Here is a 20,346-nt window from a genome sequence, read left to right as displayed (position 1 = left end):
AGTCTGTGATTGATTTTTAAAATAATTATATTGACATATGTTGATTTAGATCACCATGTAGATTTCACAGATAGCCCAGTTTTCATGCATGCCTTCTGTAGCTTAGGGGACGGGGCACGGGGGATGGGGAGCATGTGGAGGGAACAAAATATTGTCTCAAGTTTTTGACAGAAACTTGATTTATTGACAACTTTAAAAATATTTGTGGTCCACAGTTCCATATGAGCTTACATTTTCTTTCTAATAATTTTCTTTTCCTGTATTTGGAAGATAAAAATCTCAGGTTTTTTGTTTTCTTTTGTTCCTGCATTCCCTGGGCTGGTAAATTATACTCTAACATAGAGAAATTACACAATATATGTGTTTAAATAAAATCATTTTTGTTTGCTTCCTTAAAGAGTTGTAAGCTAAAATATGCACAAAGTTGTGACTTTTTAATCTTTAAACCATTAGGATGTCACGTTTCAGTTGATGATTTGCATAATCTGGAAAATGAAAGCGTTGTTCTAAACTTGACATCAGCTGCTGTTTGTGGGCTTTTCCTGTGTGGCCTGGCACTCCATAGTTCATTCTGCATGGATTTTCTCATTTAATTTTCTCATATGTCTTTGAAATATACCTACTTTGTTTTCTCTGTTTTACTGATAAGGAAACTGAAACTCAGTGAAAGGTAAATGAGTTTAATTAAGAACGGCAGACAGAATCTAGATCTGTATGATACCAGAGCCCTTGTTCATCACAGCACTAACCTGCCTCCCTGGATGATTTCCAAGGATTATTCCAAGCCTGTGATTCTATCTTATAGTCAGTTAGGAATGTCAGTTTTAGCTTGTGAACCTAAATGGTATCCGAAGTTGTAATGAATTCCAAAAAAAAAAAAAAATTGCTAGTGATCAAAGAAGACTTCTTAGCAACAGGAGCTCACATATAAGGTTCTAGGGTAATTAACACTATCTTTTGGGCTTTTCCCATTTACCCAGATAAATTTCTGAGGCTGCTCAAGAATGTAGGCAATATGAGTGAACTAACATTTAATAAAATGGAACCTGTAATTTTCCATCAGGTTTAAACTACTGTGATAGACTCTCAAGGCATTATGTTAAGTGAGAGAAACTAAAGGAAAAACACCACTGTTTCTCTTCTCAACACTTCTGATAACAAAAGTTATGGAAGTTTTTTCCCATACCAACCATTTCTCCAATTCTGGGTGTCCTGCAATTTAACTCAGTTCTGCCACAAACTCCCCAGAGAAGAGTGCAGTCAGATTCAGGACTCAGACCCACAAGACTGCCCCCTGCTTCAGATGCCTTCACACATTCCAGATTGTCACTTGTATCGGACTGACTGGCTGTAAGTTGGGGGAGGGGGGATCCTGTGACCCCCATCCTAAGGTTCAATAATTGACCAGATTCACAAAGTAACCCACAAAACTCAGGGAAGCATTTACTAGTTTAAAATTCACTAGTTTAAAACACATTTACTGATTTAAAAGGGTGTTCCAAAGGATACAATGAAAAGCCAGATAAAGAGATAAGTAGGGCAAGGTATGGGGAAGGGGTTTAAGGGAATGTTTAAGTTTAAAAGGGCATTTTTGGGGGGTGATGGAACAGTTCTGTATCCTGATTATCCTGGTAGTTATACAAAAGCATATATGCATTAAAACTCGAGTGAATTTTACTGTTTGTAAATTCAGAAATATTGATAAAAGGTATTTACCCATCATTGTCCTCATTAGTACTCAAGGGATAAATTCATTTCCTTTAAATTAGGAACAAGCTAAGGATATCTACTCTTACAACATATACACAGTTTGATATCTTAACCACTATAATGAGATAAGAAAAGAAATAGTTTTAAGGGATGAGAATGATATGTTTTCATTTGCAGGTCTTATGGTTATCTATGCAGAATATACAACAAAAAAAATCTAAGGAAAAATTAATAGAAACGATAAGGTAGTTTACAACATTGTGAAATAAAATATCTATATGCAAAAATAACTACATTTCTGTATGCCAGCACAAACTATTCAGAATAGCATAAAAATACAGTGTTCCTAGAAATCTAATAAAATATGTATATTTATATTAAAATTTTAAAAAAGATATTCAATACAACTTTTAAATATAAAGTTCATTTTTGTACATTAGATGGTTCAATATCTAGAGATATTAATTCTCCCAAACTGATCTATAGATTCCATGCAATTCCAATCAAAATCCCAATAGAGTTTCATAAAACTTAACAAGCTGATCCCAGAATTATTATAGAAAGATCAGAGGCCCAAAAATAGCCAAGATACAGAACAGGAGGGTGGAGAGGGTGTCATGTCCTGGTAGATAACTGGACTATTTTTTAATTTTTATATTTAAGACAATTTAGATTGGCATGAGGATAGGCAAACAGAGCTGTGCACCAGAGTAGAGACCCCTCAAATAGATCTGTGCTTAGTTTGGAAACCTGATGTATGACAAAGCCGACATTATAGTCTGAGGTGAAGGATGGCCTGTCCCATAAATGGTGCTTGATAACCACTTACTGTAGGGGGAGGGGAGTGAAAATGATTCATACGTCACATTCCAGAAGATCAAATGCATAGGCCAAAACTTTAAACATATTAGAAAAAAAAAATATGGCACAAAAACACAACTCTAAAGTAACATTGGTAAGTCTAATGAGATTGAAATTAAGAACTTCTTTTTCTCAATAAACAACATAAAAAATGAATGACAAGCCACAAACAGAGAAGATGTTGCAACAGAACAACAGATATAACCACCAAAGCTTTAATATCCAGAATAAAGAACAGGAAACTTAAATGGAGATAGATAGGCAGACACGTACATACACATAGATGTATATATGTGTGTGTGTGTGTGTGTGTGTCTATTTTAAGATTTTATTTATTTATTTGACAGAGATCACAAGTAGGCAGAGAGGCAGGCAGAGAGAGAGGAAGGGAAGCAGGCTCCCCGCCAAGTAGAGAGCCCGATGCAGGGCTTGATCCCAGGACCCTGGGATCACAACCCAAGCTGAAGGCAGAGGCTCAACCCACTGAACCACCCAGGCACCCCAATATATGTGTGTGTGTTTTGTAATATATATTTTTAATTATATATTTTCATATATAAAATGTACATCTCTCCTAGTAATCAAGGAGATGCAAGTTAAAAACACAATGAAATATCTTTCAGCTTTCAGGCAAAAATTTAAGAAAGTGACAATACCAAATATTGGTGAGGATGTATAGCATTGACAGTTCTCATTGACTACTGGTGGGAGTGTGAATTGGTATAATCGCTTTGGAAGGTGATTTGTTATATTCTTACAAAGTTGAGTGTTCATGTGCCCTATGACACAGCAGTTTCATTCCTAGATGTATATACCCTAGAGAAACTCCTATACATGTGTACCAGGAGACATGTGCGACAGTTATTAGCATAGTTTATATCAGCAAAAAACTAAAAACAACCCAACTTATTTTCAAAGGAAAATGGGTACATTGTTAGACATGTATGAAATACTATACAGCTGTGAAAATGAGTGGATTATAGCTATATGGGTCAACATCAATGAATCTCAGAGGCACACTATCGGGAGTGAAATAGTTCAGTTTACATAGTGTTCAGAAACAGACAAAATGAAATAAAATATTTAGGCTCTGTCACATAGTAAATGCTATAGAATTGGCTAAAGTTATTAATATTAATGAACCTGTAGTGGATTTATAAACCTGTAAAGCAAGAGTGTAGCTCCAGCTTCTTATTGATGGTTACTTAGGGAGAGGCGTGTGATCATTTAGGGGGATATACTGTTGAGTTTCAGAGATACTCGCAATATTCTTACGCTAGATGGCAGAAACATGTTTTCCCATATATAAATTATTCTCTCAGATGCACATATATATTAAATTTCTTTATATGTATGTGTATTTCACAGTAAAAGCTTTTTTTTGGAAATGCATTAAAATGCACTGAAACTCTTCATATCAGTATGGTATTCACGTCTTTCACTTTTACAATTTAAAAATGGGTTGTGCTACCCATATCCTTTCCATCGTTGAGAGGACTTCTAGCTTTTGCTTGAATCATTGTCACTATTAGATTGTCATTATTCCAGTCATTATTAGATTGTATTAAAGTAGGGAATAAATAAAAACAAACCAATACAGTGAAAAACTGGAAGATAAAAGAAGCTGCACTAGACTAAAAATACAATCCTTCTCCTGCCTAAATGTGTTTTCATTTTATGATGTTCATCCAAGTATAGGGCTTCTTTGTATTTCTGTGGGAAATGCAAAGTTTCCTCTATCTCAGATCATTTCATTAGGCATTTCGGAGAACAAGCTTCCCAAGATAGAATTTCCACGGGTTAGCTCTAACTCATGAATACTAAATTGTTTGCAGTGCAGTGTACGTGACTTTCTTTTTTCAAAAGCAAATTATACCAATTTGACCTTGTTTACTGTAGAGGACCTTTGCTGATTTGGCTTTGTGTGTATTTATAATTTTGCAGCTTTTGCCCGTAGGATCTTGGGTTCACTAAAGAGAGGTGTATGTAAAGCATAGGGAAGCTTTTTAATTTGTTGCTGGTTTGCTACCAGTGGCGGTGAGCATTCCACATGGGTATTGCCAGGCCTAAGGTACAGAGGCCAAAGAAGAGAAAGGAAACAGAAAAAGAGGTACAGGAAGAGTGAGGTTGTGTCCCTTAACACTTGTTCCAAGAACAGAGATGGCCTGCTTTTGCTCTGGGTACCCCTAAATGTCATGCAAAAGCCAGTACATAAGAAAAATTAGTAAATCTTTATAGATTTGATAATGGCTTTCATCCTTATTGTTCCTTTTCTTCCTGTGTCCCCTTTAGCCTTCTACTGTTTTTGTTTTTTTCAGCATTTTGCAAGAAGGGAAGGTTCATTAGAGCCAAAGCCACTCTTGAATTTTTAAACATGAGCTTAAACAAAGATCTTCTGTAAGTTTAATTTTTTTTTTTTAATTTGTAGACACTGTCGATTCCATTACTCCTGACAAAGTACGAGGTTTAAGGGATATGCTGAACAGTAGTGCAATGGACATAATGTATTATACTAGCCCACTTTATAGAGATGAAGTAAGTATCATGATTACCTTGTTGCCGTTGGGTATTTTTTAGAGTGATATGTGTCCTGAATTTTAAACTTTCATGCGCTTTTTTTATGTAAGCAAATGAGAATTTACAGGAATCCATTAACTTAATAGCCTGTATTTAATTATAAATTTGATTATCTCCAAACTACACATTGGGAAACCCTTAATAAAATGGATAATCTTGGAAGTCAGAGATTAGTTAGAAAACAGCTCTTTGGCGGTGCCTGGGTGGCTCAGTTATTTAAGTGTCTGCCTTTGGCTCAGATCATGATCCCAGCGTCCTGGGATCGAACCCCATACTGGGCTCCCTGCTCCACGGGGAGCCTCCTTCTCCCTCTCCCTCTGCTGCTCCCCCTGCTTGTGCTTTCTCTCTCTGTCAAATAAATAAATAAAATCTTTTAAAAAAGAAAACAGCTCTTTGAAAAATACCAGTTTTCATAAATCTTATTAATTATGACTGTAATTATTGTCCTCATGAAAAAGTTTTAGACACTTAAGAAATTTCCTTCAAGTTTTTTGTTTGTAATAGACTTACTTTTATTGTGTCATTTCTGTCATAAATTTGTTCTTAAATAGTAATGTTGCTGATGCATCACAAAAATAACCCTGGGGTAAGGGTAAAAATTTATTCAGAGGGATGAGGGACTCTCCACTGAATACATTTTGTCACTTTATTGGTAAGAGAAAAAGAATTCTGTTTCATAGGAATAAACTTATTAATTACCTAGCATGTGTTAGCTTGCCTAATGCTCATAAAAACCCTATGAAGTAGGTATAATTAGTATTCTCATTCAAAAGATGAAGAAACTGGTGAGGGAGTAGTTACCAGTAGAGCTGCTCTGCACTTCTCCATGCCAGTTCATTTCTGATTTTTTTCGTTCAGAGTCATCCCTGACTTCACTCATGATATCCCTTGTATATCTACAAAAATATGTTAGGTTAAGTGCCACAGAACTGCCTTCTCTTTGGGCTGCCATCCCCTCAGGATTTTTCACCATTCCTCTTTCTATATCCCCTCATTGTCATGTCCCAGTCTGGGGCAAAGTCTGCCTTGATCTGCTTGATAGCAGTAAAAGAAAGTATAATAAACAGTAAAAAGAAACTATACAAGACCTCATTCTAACCAACAAGGAAAGCCTGGTTCATGAAGTAAAATACTGATAATTTACATGTTCATACCCGTTGTTGGATATGTTCATACCCATTGTTGGCCCTTAAGGTTAGGAAATTGAACTATAGTATTTCAGGTGAAACCAGTAAGGGGGAAAAAAAAGAGAATGAGAGCATATAACATATACACACACACCCTCATAAAGCATAAGTATACCTTATACACACACACAGGTATATGGTTGGTAGGTTTCCTAAGAAGGTATCCTGAATGTTTAAGGGTAAAATGTTCTGAGGCCTGTCCCCCAAAACTAATATTAAGAGCTTTTTTTAAAAAAGTTTTAAGTTGACATTAATAACAGGAAAAACTAGAAAGAGAAGAGTATCAGACTCAAAGCTCTGACCATTGGCTAGTGATGACTGAGAAAGTAGTCACTTTCTATTTTACTCTTTTATCTCCAAAAATAATCATCTTCAGAATGGAATTGAATAAAACAGATATTCAGGTGAAAGAAGAAACTGATCGCTAAGATAAATGAAACAGAGAATACCCAGAGTCGTTTGTTATTGTTGTTGTTTTAAGATTTTGTTCATTTATTTGAGAGAGCGAGCCCACATGTACAAGGTTAGGACACAGAGGGAGAGGGAGAAGCAGGCTCCCCAGCTCCCCACTGAGCAGGGAGCCTAATGCAGCCATCCCAGGACCCGGAGATCATGACCTGGGCTGCTTAATCGACTAAACCACCCAGGTGCCCCAAGAACACCAAGTGTTTTAAATTAGTTTGTCTTTTAATCCAGTTGAATTTTGTGGAAAAGCACCAGAGAACTTGTGGCTGAGATCTGTCGCCATTCTTGAGCAACATTTCCCAGACATCCTTAACTAGAACAATTACTTGGAGTACTCATTAAAAATACAGGCCAAGGGGGCGCCTGGGTGGCTCAGTGGGTTAAGCCGCTGCCTTCGGCTCAGGTCATGATCTCAGGGTCCTGGGATCGAGTCCCGCATCGGGCTCTCTGCTCAGCAAGAAGCCTGCTTCCCTCTCTCTCTCTCTCTGCCTGCCTCTCCGTCTACTTGTGATCTCTGTCTGTCAAATAAATAAATAAAATCTTTAAAAAAAAAAATACAGGCCAAAAAAACAGTCTCGAGGGGGTTATTGGAATTAAAGGTCTCATAAATATGAACTCATGATTTTGAAAATATGTGTGTATAGATAGCTATATATTAAATGTATATGTGTATATATGCATGCATATATTTCCCACCCGTGTGCATTAAAAGGGCCAAGAAGCGAGGATACCCCAATCTAATGAGCACACCTAGCACCCGCATCTTTTTCTCCTGTACTACTATTACCTTCTAAGAATAACTAGGTTTCCTTGGGAAAATGGCTGATTCCAGGCCTGGAGTAGGATAGATACAGATCAAAGCTGGAACCAACTTGTCATGACAGAAAGTAGGGAAATGCTTGGAAGAACGATGGGGCGGGTCACAAGGACATAGCCAAATTAAAGAAGCAGATCCCACTGGCCAAAGCTGGAACAATTTGAGCACCAAAATAATCAAGTAATTATTATTACTTATAAGGAATTAGTAGTAGTTGTTTTAATATAGAATTATAATAAGGATAATATAAGGAGTTATAAAATCACTAAAAAATTCATAATCCGAATCAATTACACATAGATAAACAATGCGGGAGAAAGCTACTGTGCCCACCATAAATGCAACGGGGTTTCTGAAATATGTGGGAGGAATGCTAGAGGAAAATCCTCATTTTGCAGCTGTCGTGGTAAGATAAGGTAAAGAGGCTTGGGAAAGATTCGTCAATGGATGCTTCATTGAGGGCCTTATTTTGATGAGGAACAAGATATTTGAATAGTCTTAAAGTATATCCTCACTGCGTATTAGTTAAAGAACAGGTATAGAGTGGAGAAATTAGACAGCACCTTTACTGGGTGTTAAGAGGGACACTCAGAGGACACAACATCATTTATGCAGTACTCCAGTAATTAGGAAACATCAAGCAAACATAGAATGAGGAAGTTCAAATAAAGTAAGAATGAGACTATGTCCTTTTAAAATGTAAATATTGTGAAAGATGAAGAATGGCTGTGGAGAATGTGCCAGATTAAAGGCTAAAGAGATACAGTAGCTCAGTACATCTCATCCTAGACCATAACTTGTCCTAGATGGGGTAAGTGCTACCAAGGATATTAAATCATCTGACAAAAGGTGGATGGTAGATCAGATTAGATGAAATGTTATATCAAAGTAAATTTATGAAGTCGATTACTACACTATTAGTATGGAAGAGAATATTCCTAGTCTTAGGAAGTATATACTGGAGTATTTAGGGGATAAAGTACGATGATGTATGTAATATATCCTCAAATGGTTCACAAAAAAAAATGTACATGGGTGGTGTGTGTGCTACAGAAACAGAAGGAATGATAAAATGCTAACAATGGATAAACCTTTGAGAAAGGATATGTGGATGATCTTTGAGGAGTTGTGTTTTCTTGTTTGGTTTTTGGTTTTGGGGGGTTTTTTGCAACATTTTAATTAGAAATTATTTCCAGGTAAAAGGTTAAGAGAAGGAATGAAAAAAATGGTTTCCAAGGTCTCCTCTCTGGAGATTCTGATTCAGTGGGTCTGAGGTAGAACCTGTGAATTTGTGTTTTTTAACAGTTCCCCCGGTGATACCATTAGGGAAATATTGTGAAGAAACAAAAGAAAACTTAGTGAGAAGCAAGCAGAAATTGTTCTTAATGTTAAGAAAGGAAAGCTGATTCTTCAAGCCATTTAGCACAGGGTTGATGTTAGCTAGTATTCTAGATTAAATTATTATTTTTTTTCTTTTTAAAGATTTTATTTATTTGACAGAGCACAAGCAAGGGGAGAGGGAGAAGGAGGCTCTCCACTGAGCAGGGAGCCTGATGTGGGGCTGGATCCCAGGACCCTGAGATCATGACCTGAGCCAAAGGCAGATGCCCAACCATCTGAGCCACCAAGGCGCCCCTAGGTTAAATTATTTTTTAAACTGTATATGTTTCCTTAAGGAAGTAGTGATAAATAACAGCAATCAGGAGTTCTTTTAGAGAATTATATCATGCCCGGTGAATGAACCTTATTTAGTTTACTCAATAGGCATATGAAAGAGTCTTTTTTCTGTCCTCTCAGTTAAAATAGATGCCATTCAAAACCTGTCACTTAACTAGCTGTGTGACCTGAGACCAAATTTCTCACTTTCTCAGCTTCCTTGCTTATAAAATGAACACAATATACCTACTGATAAAGTTGTCATGAGGAATAAAGATGTAATGTACATAAAGTTCCCAGTACAATTCCTCATCCTTAGATTCTCCAGTTGTGATTAATTATCTGTCTTTATGTATTTCAAGGGCTCCCATTTAAGAAAAAAAAAGGAATAGACTTATTCTGTTAACTCTAGGAAGTGAATAAGGATCAGTGATAGAAAATATGGAAAGGAACATGTTTGTTTACTAATGAAGAACTTTGTAAGTAACTAAAGCTGCCTTAAAAAAAAAATAGAAATGTCTCAAGGGAAAAAAATTGTAAATAATGTGATGTATTTTAACTAAACTTATTTGTAGTGATCATTTCACAATTTATACATATATCAAATCGTTATGTTGTGCACCTTAAACTTATACAATGTTATGTGTCAATTATATCATAATAAACTGGAAAAAATTTGCAAAAACTGGAAGTGTCCACCTTAGATTGGAGATACTCACTGGGGTAGATGCTGAGCAACTTACCAGGATGCCAATGAAGAGACTCCTGCCTTCACAGCAGTTTAATTAGATCATCTCTTAGTTCCCCTTTCACTGGAAATTGTGAAATGCTCATGGGAGGACCCTAATTAGTGATTGTGCCAATAATCATTAAAAAGCCATAGTTAAGGGAAAACTTTTAGTGTTTCTCAGGTCATACTTTCCAAGGAAAGTCCTTTTTCAAAAAGGAAACTAATCCATACTACAGAGACCTCATCAGAGAATCTTCGGCCCTGACTTTTAACCCTAAATAAAGTAACATGAAAAATCCAGAGAGAACTATATATCTTGTACATCTGAACTCTCTTTTCAATGACTTTTAAAAATAAAGAATCTTAAAGAGAATGGTCATGGCCATCTCTTGTTATTTTTACTTGAAAATCATTCAACAGCTGCATATGACTAAAACTCTGTAAATTACTTTTTCTCATTAAAATTTCCTAAAGCAGAGAGAAGGACAAAGGACTAATTATATTATTTAGCCATACTTTGTCAGTTTGGATTCTCTCTTGAAACTGCTGATTTTTTCCTTTTCAGTTGATTTTCTTCATAAATTTTAACTTCTAAGCAGCTATGAAAATTAAAAACTCTTAAGCTTCTGAAAACCCATCAGTTACCTACCATGTAAGAGGTTGATTAGATAATATTGTAGAATTAATAAATTAATATCACAAAGTATATCATTAATCGTGGTTCATATATCTCAAAAGAATATACTTGGTCACAAAGGGATCATAGCTGGAAGAATATAATTGGAAAAAATATATACATATATATATAATTGGATCAGTGAAGAGAAGGAGAAAAAACCCTAAATAGTGTTGACTTTATGGACACAAAATAGAGGTAGAGTTCTCCTTTTGCTGCTGACTGGATGGTTTATCGATCCTAAGGTTGTATTCAACTGTTTATTTTTAATTTTTTTTTATTTTTTCAGCATAACAGTATTCATTATTTTTGCACCACACCCAGTGCTCCATGCAATCCGTGCCCTCTACAATACCCACCACCTGGTGCCCCCAACCTCCCACCCCCCACCCCTTCAAAATTCTCAGATCTTTTTTCAGAGTCCATAGTCTCTCATGGTTCACCTCCCCTTCCAATTTCAAACCATATGATAATTGACTCTCTCTGCTTGACTTATTTCACTCAGCATAATCTCTTCTAGTCCCGTCCATGTTGCTACAAAACTTGGGTATTAATCCTTTCTTTTTCTTTTTTTTTTTTTTTACAGCTTTATAAACATATATTTTTATCCCCAGGGGTACAGGTCTGCGAATTGCCAGGTTTACACACTTCACAGCACTCACCATAGCACATACCCTCCCCAATATCCATAACCCCACCCCCCTCTCCCAACCCCCTCCCCCCATCAACCCTCAGTTTGTTTTGTGAGATTAAGAGTCACTTATGGTTTGTCTCCCTCCCAATCCCATCTTGTTTCATTTACTCTTCTCCTACCCCCTCAACCCCCCATGTTGCATCTCCTCTCCCTCATATCAGGGAGATCATATGATAGTTGTCTTTCTCCGATTGACTTATTTCGCTAAGCATGATACCCTCTAGTTCCATCCACAATGTCGTCGCAAATGGCAAGATTTCATTTCTTTTGATGGCTGCATAGTATTCCATTGTGTATATATACCACATCTTCTTTATCCATTCGTCTGTAGATGGACATCTAGGTTCTTTCCATAGTTTGGCTATTGTAGACATTGCTGCTATAAACATTCGGGTGCACGTGCCCCTTCGGATCACTACGTTTGTATCTTTAGGGTAAATACCCAGCAGTGCAATTGCAGGGTCAGAGGGTAGTTCTATTTTCAACATTTTGAGGAACCTCCATGCTGTTTTCCAGAGTGGTTGCAGCAGCTTGCATTCCCACCAACAGTGTAGGAGGGTTCCCCTTTCTCCGCATCCTCGCCAGCATCTGTCATTTCCTGACTTGTTAATTTTAGCCATTCTGACTGGTGTGAGGTGATATCTCATTGTGGTTTTGATTTGTATTTCCCTGATGCCGAGTGATATGGAGCACTTTTTCATGTGTCTGCTGGCCATCTGAATGTCTTCTTTGCAGAAATGTCTGTTCATGTCCTCTACCCATTTCTTGATTGGATTATTTGTTCTTTGGGTGTTGAGTTTGCTAAGTTCTTTATAGATTTTGGACACCAGCCCTTTATCTGATATGTCGTTTGCAAATATCTTCTCCCATTCTGTCAGTTGTCTTTTGGTTTTGTTCACTGTTTCCTTTGCTGTGCAAAAGCTTTTGATCTTGATAAAATCCCAATAGTTCATTTTTGCCCTTGCTTCCCTTGCCTTTGGTGATGTTCCTAGGAAGATGTTGCTGCGGCTGAGGTCGAAGAGGTTGCTGCCTGTGTTCTCCTCGAGGATTTTTATGGATTCCTTTCTCACATTGAGATCCTTCATCCATTTTGAGTCTATTTTCATGTGTGGTGTAAGGAAATGATCCAATTTCATTTTTCTGCATGTGGCTGTCCAATTTTCCCAACACCATTTATTGAAGAGGCTGTCTTTTTTCCAGTGGACATTCTTTCCTGCTTTGTCGAAAATGAGTTGACCATAGAGTTGAGGGTCCATTTCTGGGATCTCTTTTCTGTTCCATTGATCTATATGTCTGTTTTTGTGCCAGTACCATGCTGTCTTGATGATGACAGCTTTGTAATAGAGCTTGAAGTCCGGAATTGTGATGCCACCAACTTTGGCTTTCTTTTTCAATATTGCTTTGGCTATTCGAGGTCTTTTCTGGTTCCATATAAATTTTAGGATTATTTGTTCCATTTCTTTGAAAAAAATGGATGGTACTTTGATAGGAATTGCATTAAATGTGTAGATTGCTTTAGGTAGCATAGACATTTTCACAATATTTATTCTTCCAATCCAGGAGCATGGAACATTTTTCCATTTCTTTGTGTCTTCCTCAGTTTCTTTCATGAGTACTTTATAGTTTTCTGTGTATAGATTCTTAGTCTTTTTGGTTAGGTTTATTCCTAGGTATCTTATAGTTTTGGGTGCAATTGTAAATGGGATGGACTCCTTAATTTCTCTTTCTTCTGTCTTGTTGTTGGTGTAGAGAAATGCAACTGATTTCTGTGCATTGATTTTATATCCTGACACTTTACTGAATTCCTGTACAAGTTCTAGCAGTTTTGGAGTGGAGTCTTTTGGGTTTTCCACATATAGTATCATATCATCTGCAAAGAGTGATAGTTTGACTTCTTCTTTGCCGATTTGGATGCCTTTAATTTCCTTTTGTCGTCTGATTGCTGAGGCTAGGACTTCTAGTACTATGTTGAATAGCAGTGGTGATAACGGACATCCCTGCCGTGTTCCTGACCTTAGCGAAAAAGCTTTGAGTTTTTCTCCATTGAGAATGATATTTGCGGTGGGTTTTTCATAGATGGCTTTGATAATATTGAGGTATGTGCCCTCTATCCCTACACTTTGAAGAGTTTTGATCAGGAAGGGATGCTGTACTTTGTCAAATGCTTTTTCAGCATCTATGGAGAGTATCATATGGTTCTTGTTCTTTCTTTTATTAATGTGTTGTATCACATTGATTGATTTGCGGATGTTGAACCAACCTTGCAGCCCTGGAATAAATCCCACTTGGTCGTGGTGAATAATCCTTTTAACGTACTGTTGAATCCTATTGGCTAGTATTTTGGCGAGAATTTTTGCATCTGTGTTCATCAAGGATATTGGTCTGTAGTTCTCTTTTTTGTTGGGATCCTTGTCTGGTTTTGGGATCAAGGTGATGCTGGCCTCATAAAATGAGTTTGGAAGTTTTCCTTCTATTTCTATTTTTTGGAACAGTTTCAGGAGAATAGGAATTAGTTCTTCTTTAAATGTTTGGTAGAATTCCCCAGGGAAGCCGTCTGGCCCTGGGCTTTTGTTTGTTTCGAGACTATTGATGACTGTTTCAATCTCCTTACTGGTTATGGGTCTGTTCAGGCTTTCTATTTCTTCCTGGTTCAGTTGTGGTAGTTTATATGTCTCTAGGAATGCATCCATTTCTTCCAGATTGTCAAATTTGTTGGCGTAGAGTTGCTCATAGTATGTTCTTATAATTGTCTGTATTTCTTTGGTGTTGGTTGTGATCTCTCCTCTTTCATTCATGATTTTATTATTTGGGTCCTTTCTCTTTTCTTTTTGATAAGTCTGGCCAGGGGTTTATCAATCTTACTAATTCTTTCAAAGAACCAGCTCCTAGTTTCGTTGATTTGTTCTATTGTTTCTTTGGTTTCTATTTCATTGATTTCTGCTCTGATCTTTATGATTTCTCTTCTCCTGCTGGGTTTAGGGTTTCTTTCTTGTTCTTTCTCCAGCTCCTTTAGGTGTAGGGTTAGGTTGTGTACCTGAGACCTTTCTTGTTTCTTGAGAAAGGCTTGTACCGCTATATATTTTCCTCTCAGGACTGCCTTTGTTGTGTCCCACAGATTCTGAACCGTTGTGTTTTCATTATCATTTGTTTCCATAAATTTTTTCAGTTCTTCTTTAATTTCCTGGTTGACCCATTCATTCTTTAGAAGGATGCTGTTTAGTCTCCATGTATTTGGGTTCTTTCCAAATTTCCTCTTGTGATTGAGTTCTAGCTTCAGAGCATTGTGGTCTGAAAATATGCAGGGAATGATCCCAATCTTTTGATACCGGTTGAGACTTGATTTAGGACCAAGAATGTGATCTATTCTGGAGAATGTTCCATGTGCACTAGCGAAGAATGTGTATTCTGTTGCTTTGGGATGAAATGTTCTGAATATATCTGTGATGTCCATCTGGTCCAGTGTGTCATTTAAGGCCTTGATTTCCTTGTTGATCTTTTGCTTGGATGATCTGTCCATTTCAGTGAGGGGAGTATTAAAATCCCCTACTATTATTGTATTCTTGTCGATGTGTTTCTTTGATTTTGTTATTAATTGGTTTATATAGTTGGCTGCTCCCACGTTAGGGGCATAGATATTTAAAATTGTTAGATCTTCTTGTTGGACAGTTCCTTTGAGTATGATATAGTGTCCTTCCTCATCTCTTATTATAGTCTTTGGCTTAAAATCTAATTGATCTGATATAAGGATTGCTACTCCTGCTTTCTTCTGATGTCCATTAGCATGGTAAATTCTTTTCCACCCCCTCACTTTAAACCTGGAGGTGTCTTCGGGTTTAAGATGAGTTTCTTGTAGGCAACATATAGATGGGTTTTGTTTTTTGATCCATTCTGATACCCTGTGTCTTTTGATTGGGGCATTTAGCCCATTAACATTCAGGGTAAGTATTGAGAGATATGAATTTAGTGCCATTGTATTGCCTGTAAGGTGACTGTTATTGTATATTGTCTCTGTTTCTTTCTGATCTACTACTTTTAGGGTCTCTCTTTGCTTAGAGGACCCCTTTCAATATTTCCTGTAGAGCTGGTTTGGTATTTGCAAATTCTTTCAGTTTTTGTTTGTCCTGGAAGCTTTTAATCTCTCCTTCTATTTTCAATGATAGCCTAGCTGGATATAGTATTCTTGGCTGCATGTTTTTCTCATTTAGTACTCTGAATATAGCATGCCAGCTCTTTCTGGCCTGCCAGGTCTCTGTGGATAAGTCTGCTGCCAATCTAATATTTTTACCATTGTACGTTACAGACTTCTTTTCCCGGGCTGCTTTCAGGATCTTTTCTTTGTCACTAAGACTTGTCAATTTTACTATTAGGTGACGGGGTGTGGACCTATTCTTATTGATTTTGAGGGGGGTTCTCTGAACCTCCTGAATTTTGATGCTTGTTCTCTTTGCCATATTGGGGAAATTCTCTCCAATAATTCTCTCCCATATACCTTCTGCTCCCCTCTCTGTTTCCTCTTCTCCTAGAATCCCAATTATTCTAATGTTGTTTCGTCTTATGGTGTCACTTATCTCTCGAATTCTCCCCTCGTGGTCCAGTAGCTGTTTGTCCCTCTTTTGCTCAGCTTCTTTATTCTCTGTCATTTGGTCTTCTATATCACTAATTCTTTCTTCTGCCTCATTTATCCTAGCAGTGAGAGCCTCCATTTTTGAGTGCACCTCATTAATAGCTTTTTTGATTTCAACTTGGTTAGCTTTTAGTTCTTTTATTTCTCCAGAAAGGGCTTTTATATCTCCCGAGAGGGTTGCTTTCGTATCTTCCATGCCTTTTTCAAGCCCGGCTAGAACCTTGAGAATCGTCATTCTGAACTCTATTTCTGACATATTACCAATGTCTGTATTGATTAGGTCCCTAGCCTTTGGTACTGCCTCTTGTTCTTTTTTTTTGTTGTGAATTTTTCCGCCTTGTCATTTTGTCCAGATAAGAGTTTATGAAGGAGCAAGTAAAATACTAAAAGGGTGGCAACAACCCCAGGAAAATATGCTTTAGCCAAATCAGAAGAGATCCCAAATTGTGAGGGGGGAGAAAGGGGATAAAAAGGGGTTCAGAACGAAAAAAAAAAAAAGAAACTATTAAAAAAAAGAAAGCCGATAAAGAAAAAATATAAAAAGAGGAAAATATATATATATATTAGATAAACTATTTAAAAAAACGTTAAAAAAGAAAACGGTAAAAGTTAAAAAAATTTAGCAGAAGAAGAGAAAAAGAAAAAAAAATTGAAAAAGAAAAAAAAATTAAATTAACTGCAAGGCTAAAAAATCATGGGGAGAAAGCCATGAGTTCCGTGCTTTGCTTTCTCCTCCTCTGGAATTCCGCCACTCTCCTTGGTATTGAAACTGCACTCCTTGGTAGGTGAACTTGGTCCTGGCTGGGTTTCCCGTTGATCTTCTGGGGGAGGGGCCTGTTGTAGTGATTCTCAAGCTTCTTTGCCCCAGGCGGAGTTGCCCCGCCCCTACCCGGGGCCGCGCTGAGTAATCCGCTCGGGTTTGCTTTCGGGAGCTTTTGTTCCCTGAGCGCTTTCCGTAGAGTTCCGGAGGATAGGAATGAAGTTGGTGGCATCCCGTTCTCCGGCCCGGAGGAGCCGAGAGCCCGGGGCCCCACTCCTCAGTGCGCCCTCAGAGAACAGCGCCCAATGACTCCCGCCACCCTGGCCTCCGGCCGCACTCCAAGCTGACCGAGCCTGCGACCAGTTCAAGGCAACCCCGAGCTGAGAGTCACTCCTCGGCTCTGTCTCTGTAGCCGGCTTCCCCGCTCTAATACCGGTAAGCTCTGCGACACTCAGACACCCCCGATCCTTCTGCGACCCTGCGGGACCTGAGGCCGCGCTGACCCCGCCTGGGCTTCACCCCAGTTAAGCCTCTGGAGCGATGTCCCTCAGCGGAACAGACTTTTAAAAGTCCTGATTTTGCTCCGTTGCTCCACCGCTTGCCGGGAGCCGGCCCCTCCCCCCGCAGTCTATCTTCCCGTCGCTTTGGATTCACTTTTCCACCAGTCCTACCTTGCAGATAGTGGTTGAATTTTTTGTTTCTAGAATTGCTGTTCTTCTTCTCTTCAATCTCCCGTTGGATTTGTAGGTGTTTGCAATCTTTAGATAAGCTATTTAGCTGATCTCCCGCTACCCGAAGTAGTCTCAGCCTGCTACTTCTCCGCCATCTTGACTCCTCCCTCTGTATTCAACTGTTTAAACTTGGCTTTCAAGATGATAATGTTTTGGAACACAAACATTCCTGTATATCTATGGGCAAAGATTAAAAATGCTACCATAGCTAGATATGTTCTAATAAGGAAACATGAAGACCACTTCTATTCAAGTATACAATTATTAAAACAAATGAAAGCATCAGCTCTTCAGAAACTGTGCATTCTGTGTATTCATTCCATGGTGAAATATTTTAACATCAAATAGACTTTCTCTGTCCTGGATATTTATCCTTGTTTTGTTATCCATATATGATTACTGAAGTATTGGGTATAGTGAGAAATGCTTTTAAAGTTTTTTATATGAGATAGGTTAATCACTGGTAGAGATGCTGGTAGATCTTTCCCCTTTTTTTAATTTTTAAATTTTTATGGGGAAGGTGGTATTTTAAAACAAAAGATTCGATACCTTTTGCCAGAGTACTTAAGTGTTTGTCTTTTAGTGTGTCTATGTTTACATGGTGTGTCTTAAAATCAAGGACTTCAAAGTAAAGCTGTTAACAAATGTTGCTTTTGAAGGAATTTATCTTGACTATACGTTAGCTTTTTCTGGACTTCTTTCATGTAGACTATAAATCAAGAAAATTACAAATTTTAAGGGTTTCCTGATAATCTTCTCAAAGCTAAGTCCAAAGCACTACACTATAGCTCCCTTTGAACAGAGCCCTATAATATTCATATCACAGTGCATACTCTTTAAACTATATTGACTGTAATTATCTACAACCCATGTCTTAGAAGGTTTTTATATGCATTTGCCACTAATGCAGTATAGTAGTTCCTAAAATGTGGTACACAGAACTGCTGAATCAGACAGTCTGGATTGGAGCCTAGCAATCTGTCCTTCATAAGCCCTCCATGTGATTCTGATGCACTTTGAAAGTTTGAGTTGGCTTTTCCCAAGAAAAAAATTGAAATGTCCAATTAAAGTAAAACATTTCCATTTCTCCCTAGATAAAAAGGCAGCTTATCACCCTTCCACATGCTAGCAGCTCTTCCTATCCTCCTCTTCCTTCATTGGATGAATATGTCATCAGACCCAACACGAGCTTTCAGTAGCTTTAAGCAGACCTCCGTATTGCATTGTAGAGTCTGTGATGCCAGCAATCACGAGAGAGCACCTTGCCTTCATTCATGTCACTGCTAATCCTGCCAAGCATGGATGCCCAAATGATTTTCAGTTAATGTCAGAGATAGAAATGTTCAGTAAAATCTAGTGGAGTCTAGTTAACTCTTGAGATAGAATAACAAGACCAAAAATAGAAGTAACACGTAATTGTAGATAGGCATATTAAGAAGTATTGAAATGAGGAATTCAGTTAATATCAAGCAGGAAATTTATACTCAAATAGTAGTAAGCAATGAAAAGAAGAGGCAAGGACTGCCTTAAAACTCAGGTCAGGACCCAGTATGGGCTGGGTAACAAACATTTTTCTGACCTTATGGAATATTTCAGTTAATATTTGTTAAAGCTAAATTTCAAAGGAAGCAATTTTACAAAGAAAATGACTAAGATACTTCCCACCTTACACCTTAAAAAGCCCTGCTTAGCAGCCACATAAAATAACTTTTACTCATATCCATACTGCCAACTTAATAGGAATGTTGGAATATCAAGTAGATCAACATTAGCTTTTTTTCAATCATACGATGGCCTTTACATTACTCTTATCTAAATGCATAATGAAATAGTATGTATGTTGGCACATCTATTAACATAAACTTAGATAAATTCTTTATCTAAAATACACTATAGCTTAAAACTACAAGGTATAAAAATTTAGAGTAGCATATGAGTAGGTTGCAGTGAAGAAAAAATTTCAAGGGTCTCTTTGGAAAACATATGGGAACCTGCATGGAACTTTTTGTTTTTAATCTATGAAACTGCTGGTTCATATAGTTGGTATAAGGACTGTGAAAAGTTCCAGGTGGGTATATCTGCCTTTATTTTTTAGTGATGAGATGGATTACGCATTATGCATACTTTTCTTCATTTTCTGCAAGGTTTTGAAGCACCTGAATTAATTTTAATGACCTAGACATATTTGGCCAGTAATGTCTGTTTTTCTTTCATAATATATTTGAGTTTAGAGATAAAGTCTACAGCAAAGTCAGTGACTAATATGATAATGTTTTCTTATTTCAAACAGCTAGTTAAAGGCCTTCAGCAAGAGCTGAATCGATTATATTCCCTTTTCTGTTCTCGGAATCCAGACTTTGAAGAAAAAGGGGGTAAAGTCTCAATAGTGTCACATTCTTTGGGATGTGTAATCACTTATGACATAATGACTGGCTGGAATCCGGTTCGGCTCTATGAACAGTTGCTGCAGAAGGAAGAAGAGTTGCCAGATGAACGGTGGATGAGCTATGAAGAGCGACATCTGCTGGATGAACTCTATATAACAAAACGACGGTAAAATACCTAGTCTCTGCAAAGCATTTTAAGTCTTTGGGAAATTACTGGACTTCTTATGAGAGCACTGTAAGATTTTCATGATAAAGAAAAATATATTATTCGGAGTGTGAAGATTATTAGAGAACACGCCTGACCAGCTAGAGACTGTTTTGTTAATTTTCATGTTAATTCATGTGTGTTGCAGTAGCACAAAATAAGTTGTTTGGTCACCATCTACTTTTTCCTTCCATTTCTTCTTCACAGTTTATTAGGAGTGAAATCTAAAACTTATTCCAAGCTGAGTCACCACACAGAATCCTTAT

The 20,346-nt window shown here is 37.5% G+C and overlaps 1 protein-coding gene across 4 annotated transcripts in view; it reads left to right on the top strand.

The window, feature by feature from the left end:
- DDHD1 (DDHD domain containing 1) overlaps positions 1 to 20,346 on the top strand; it is a 99,179-nt gene that overhangs the window by 58,091 nt on the left and 20,742 nt on the right. For all 4 annotated transcript variants that reach the window (XM_047736387.1, XM_047736386.1, XM_047736389.1 and 1 more), the window contains 2 exons: positions 5,000 to 5,106; positions 19,779 to 20,041. In XM_047736387.1, the coding sequence (XP_047592343.1) occupies positions 5,000 to 5,106; positions 19,779 to 20,041 (370 nt within the window). The remainder of the gene's footprint in view (positions 1 to 4,999; positions 5,107 to 19,778; positions 20,042 to 20,346) is intronic.

This window comes from Lutra lutra, chromosome 7, assembly GCF_902655055.1.
Source record: "Lutra lutra chromosome 7, mLutLut1.2, whole genome shotgun sequence".
Classification (NCBI taxonomy): domain Eukaryota; kingdom Metazoa; phylum Chordata; class Mammalia; order Carnivora; family Mustelidae; genus Lutra; species Lutra lutra.
The sequence above is the reverse complement of the archived record's forward strand: the minus strand, read 5'-3'. Positions and strand labels throughout refer to the sequence as shown.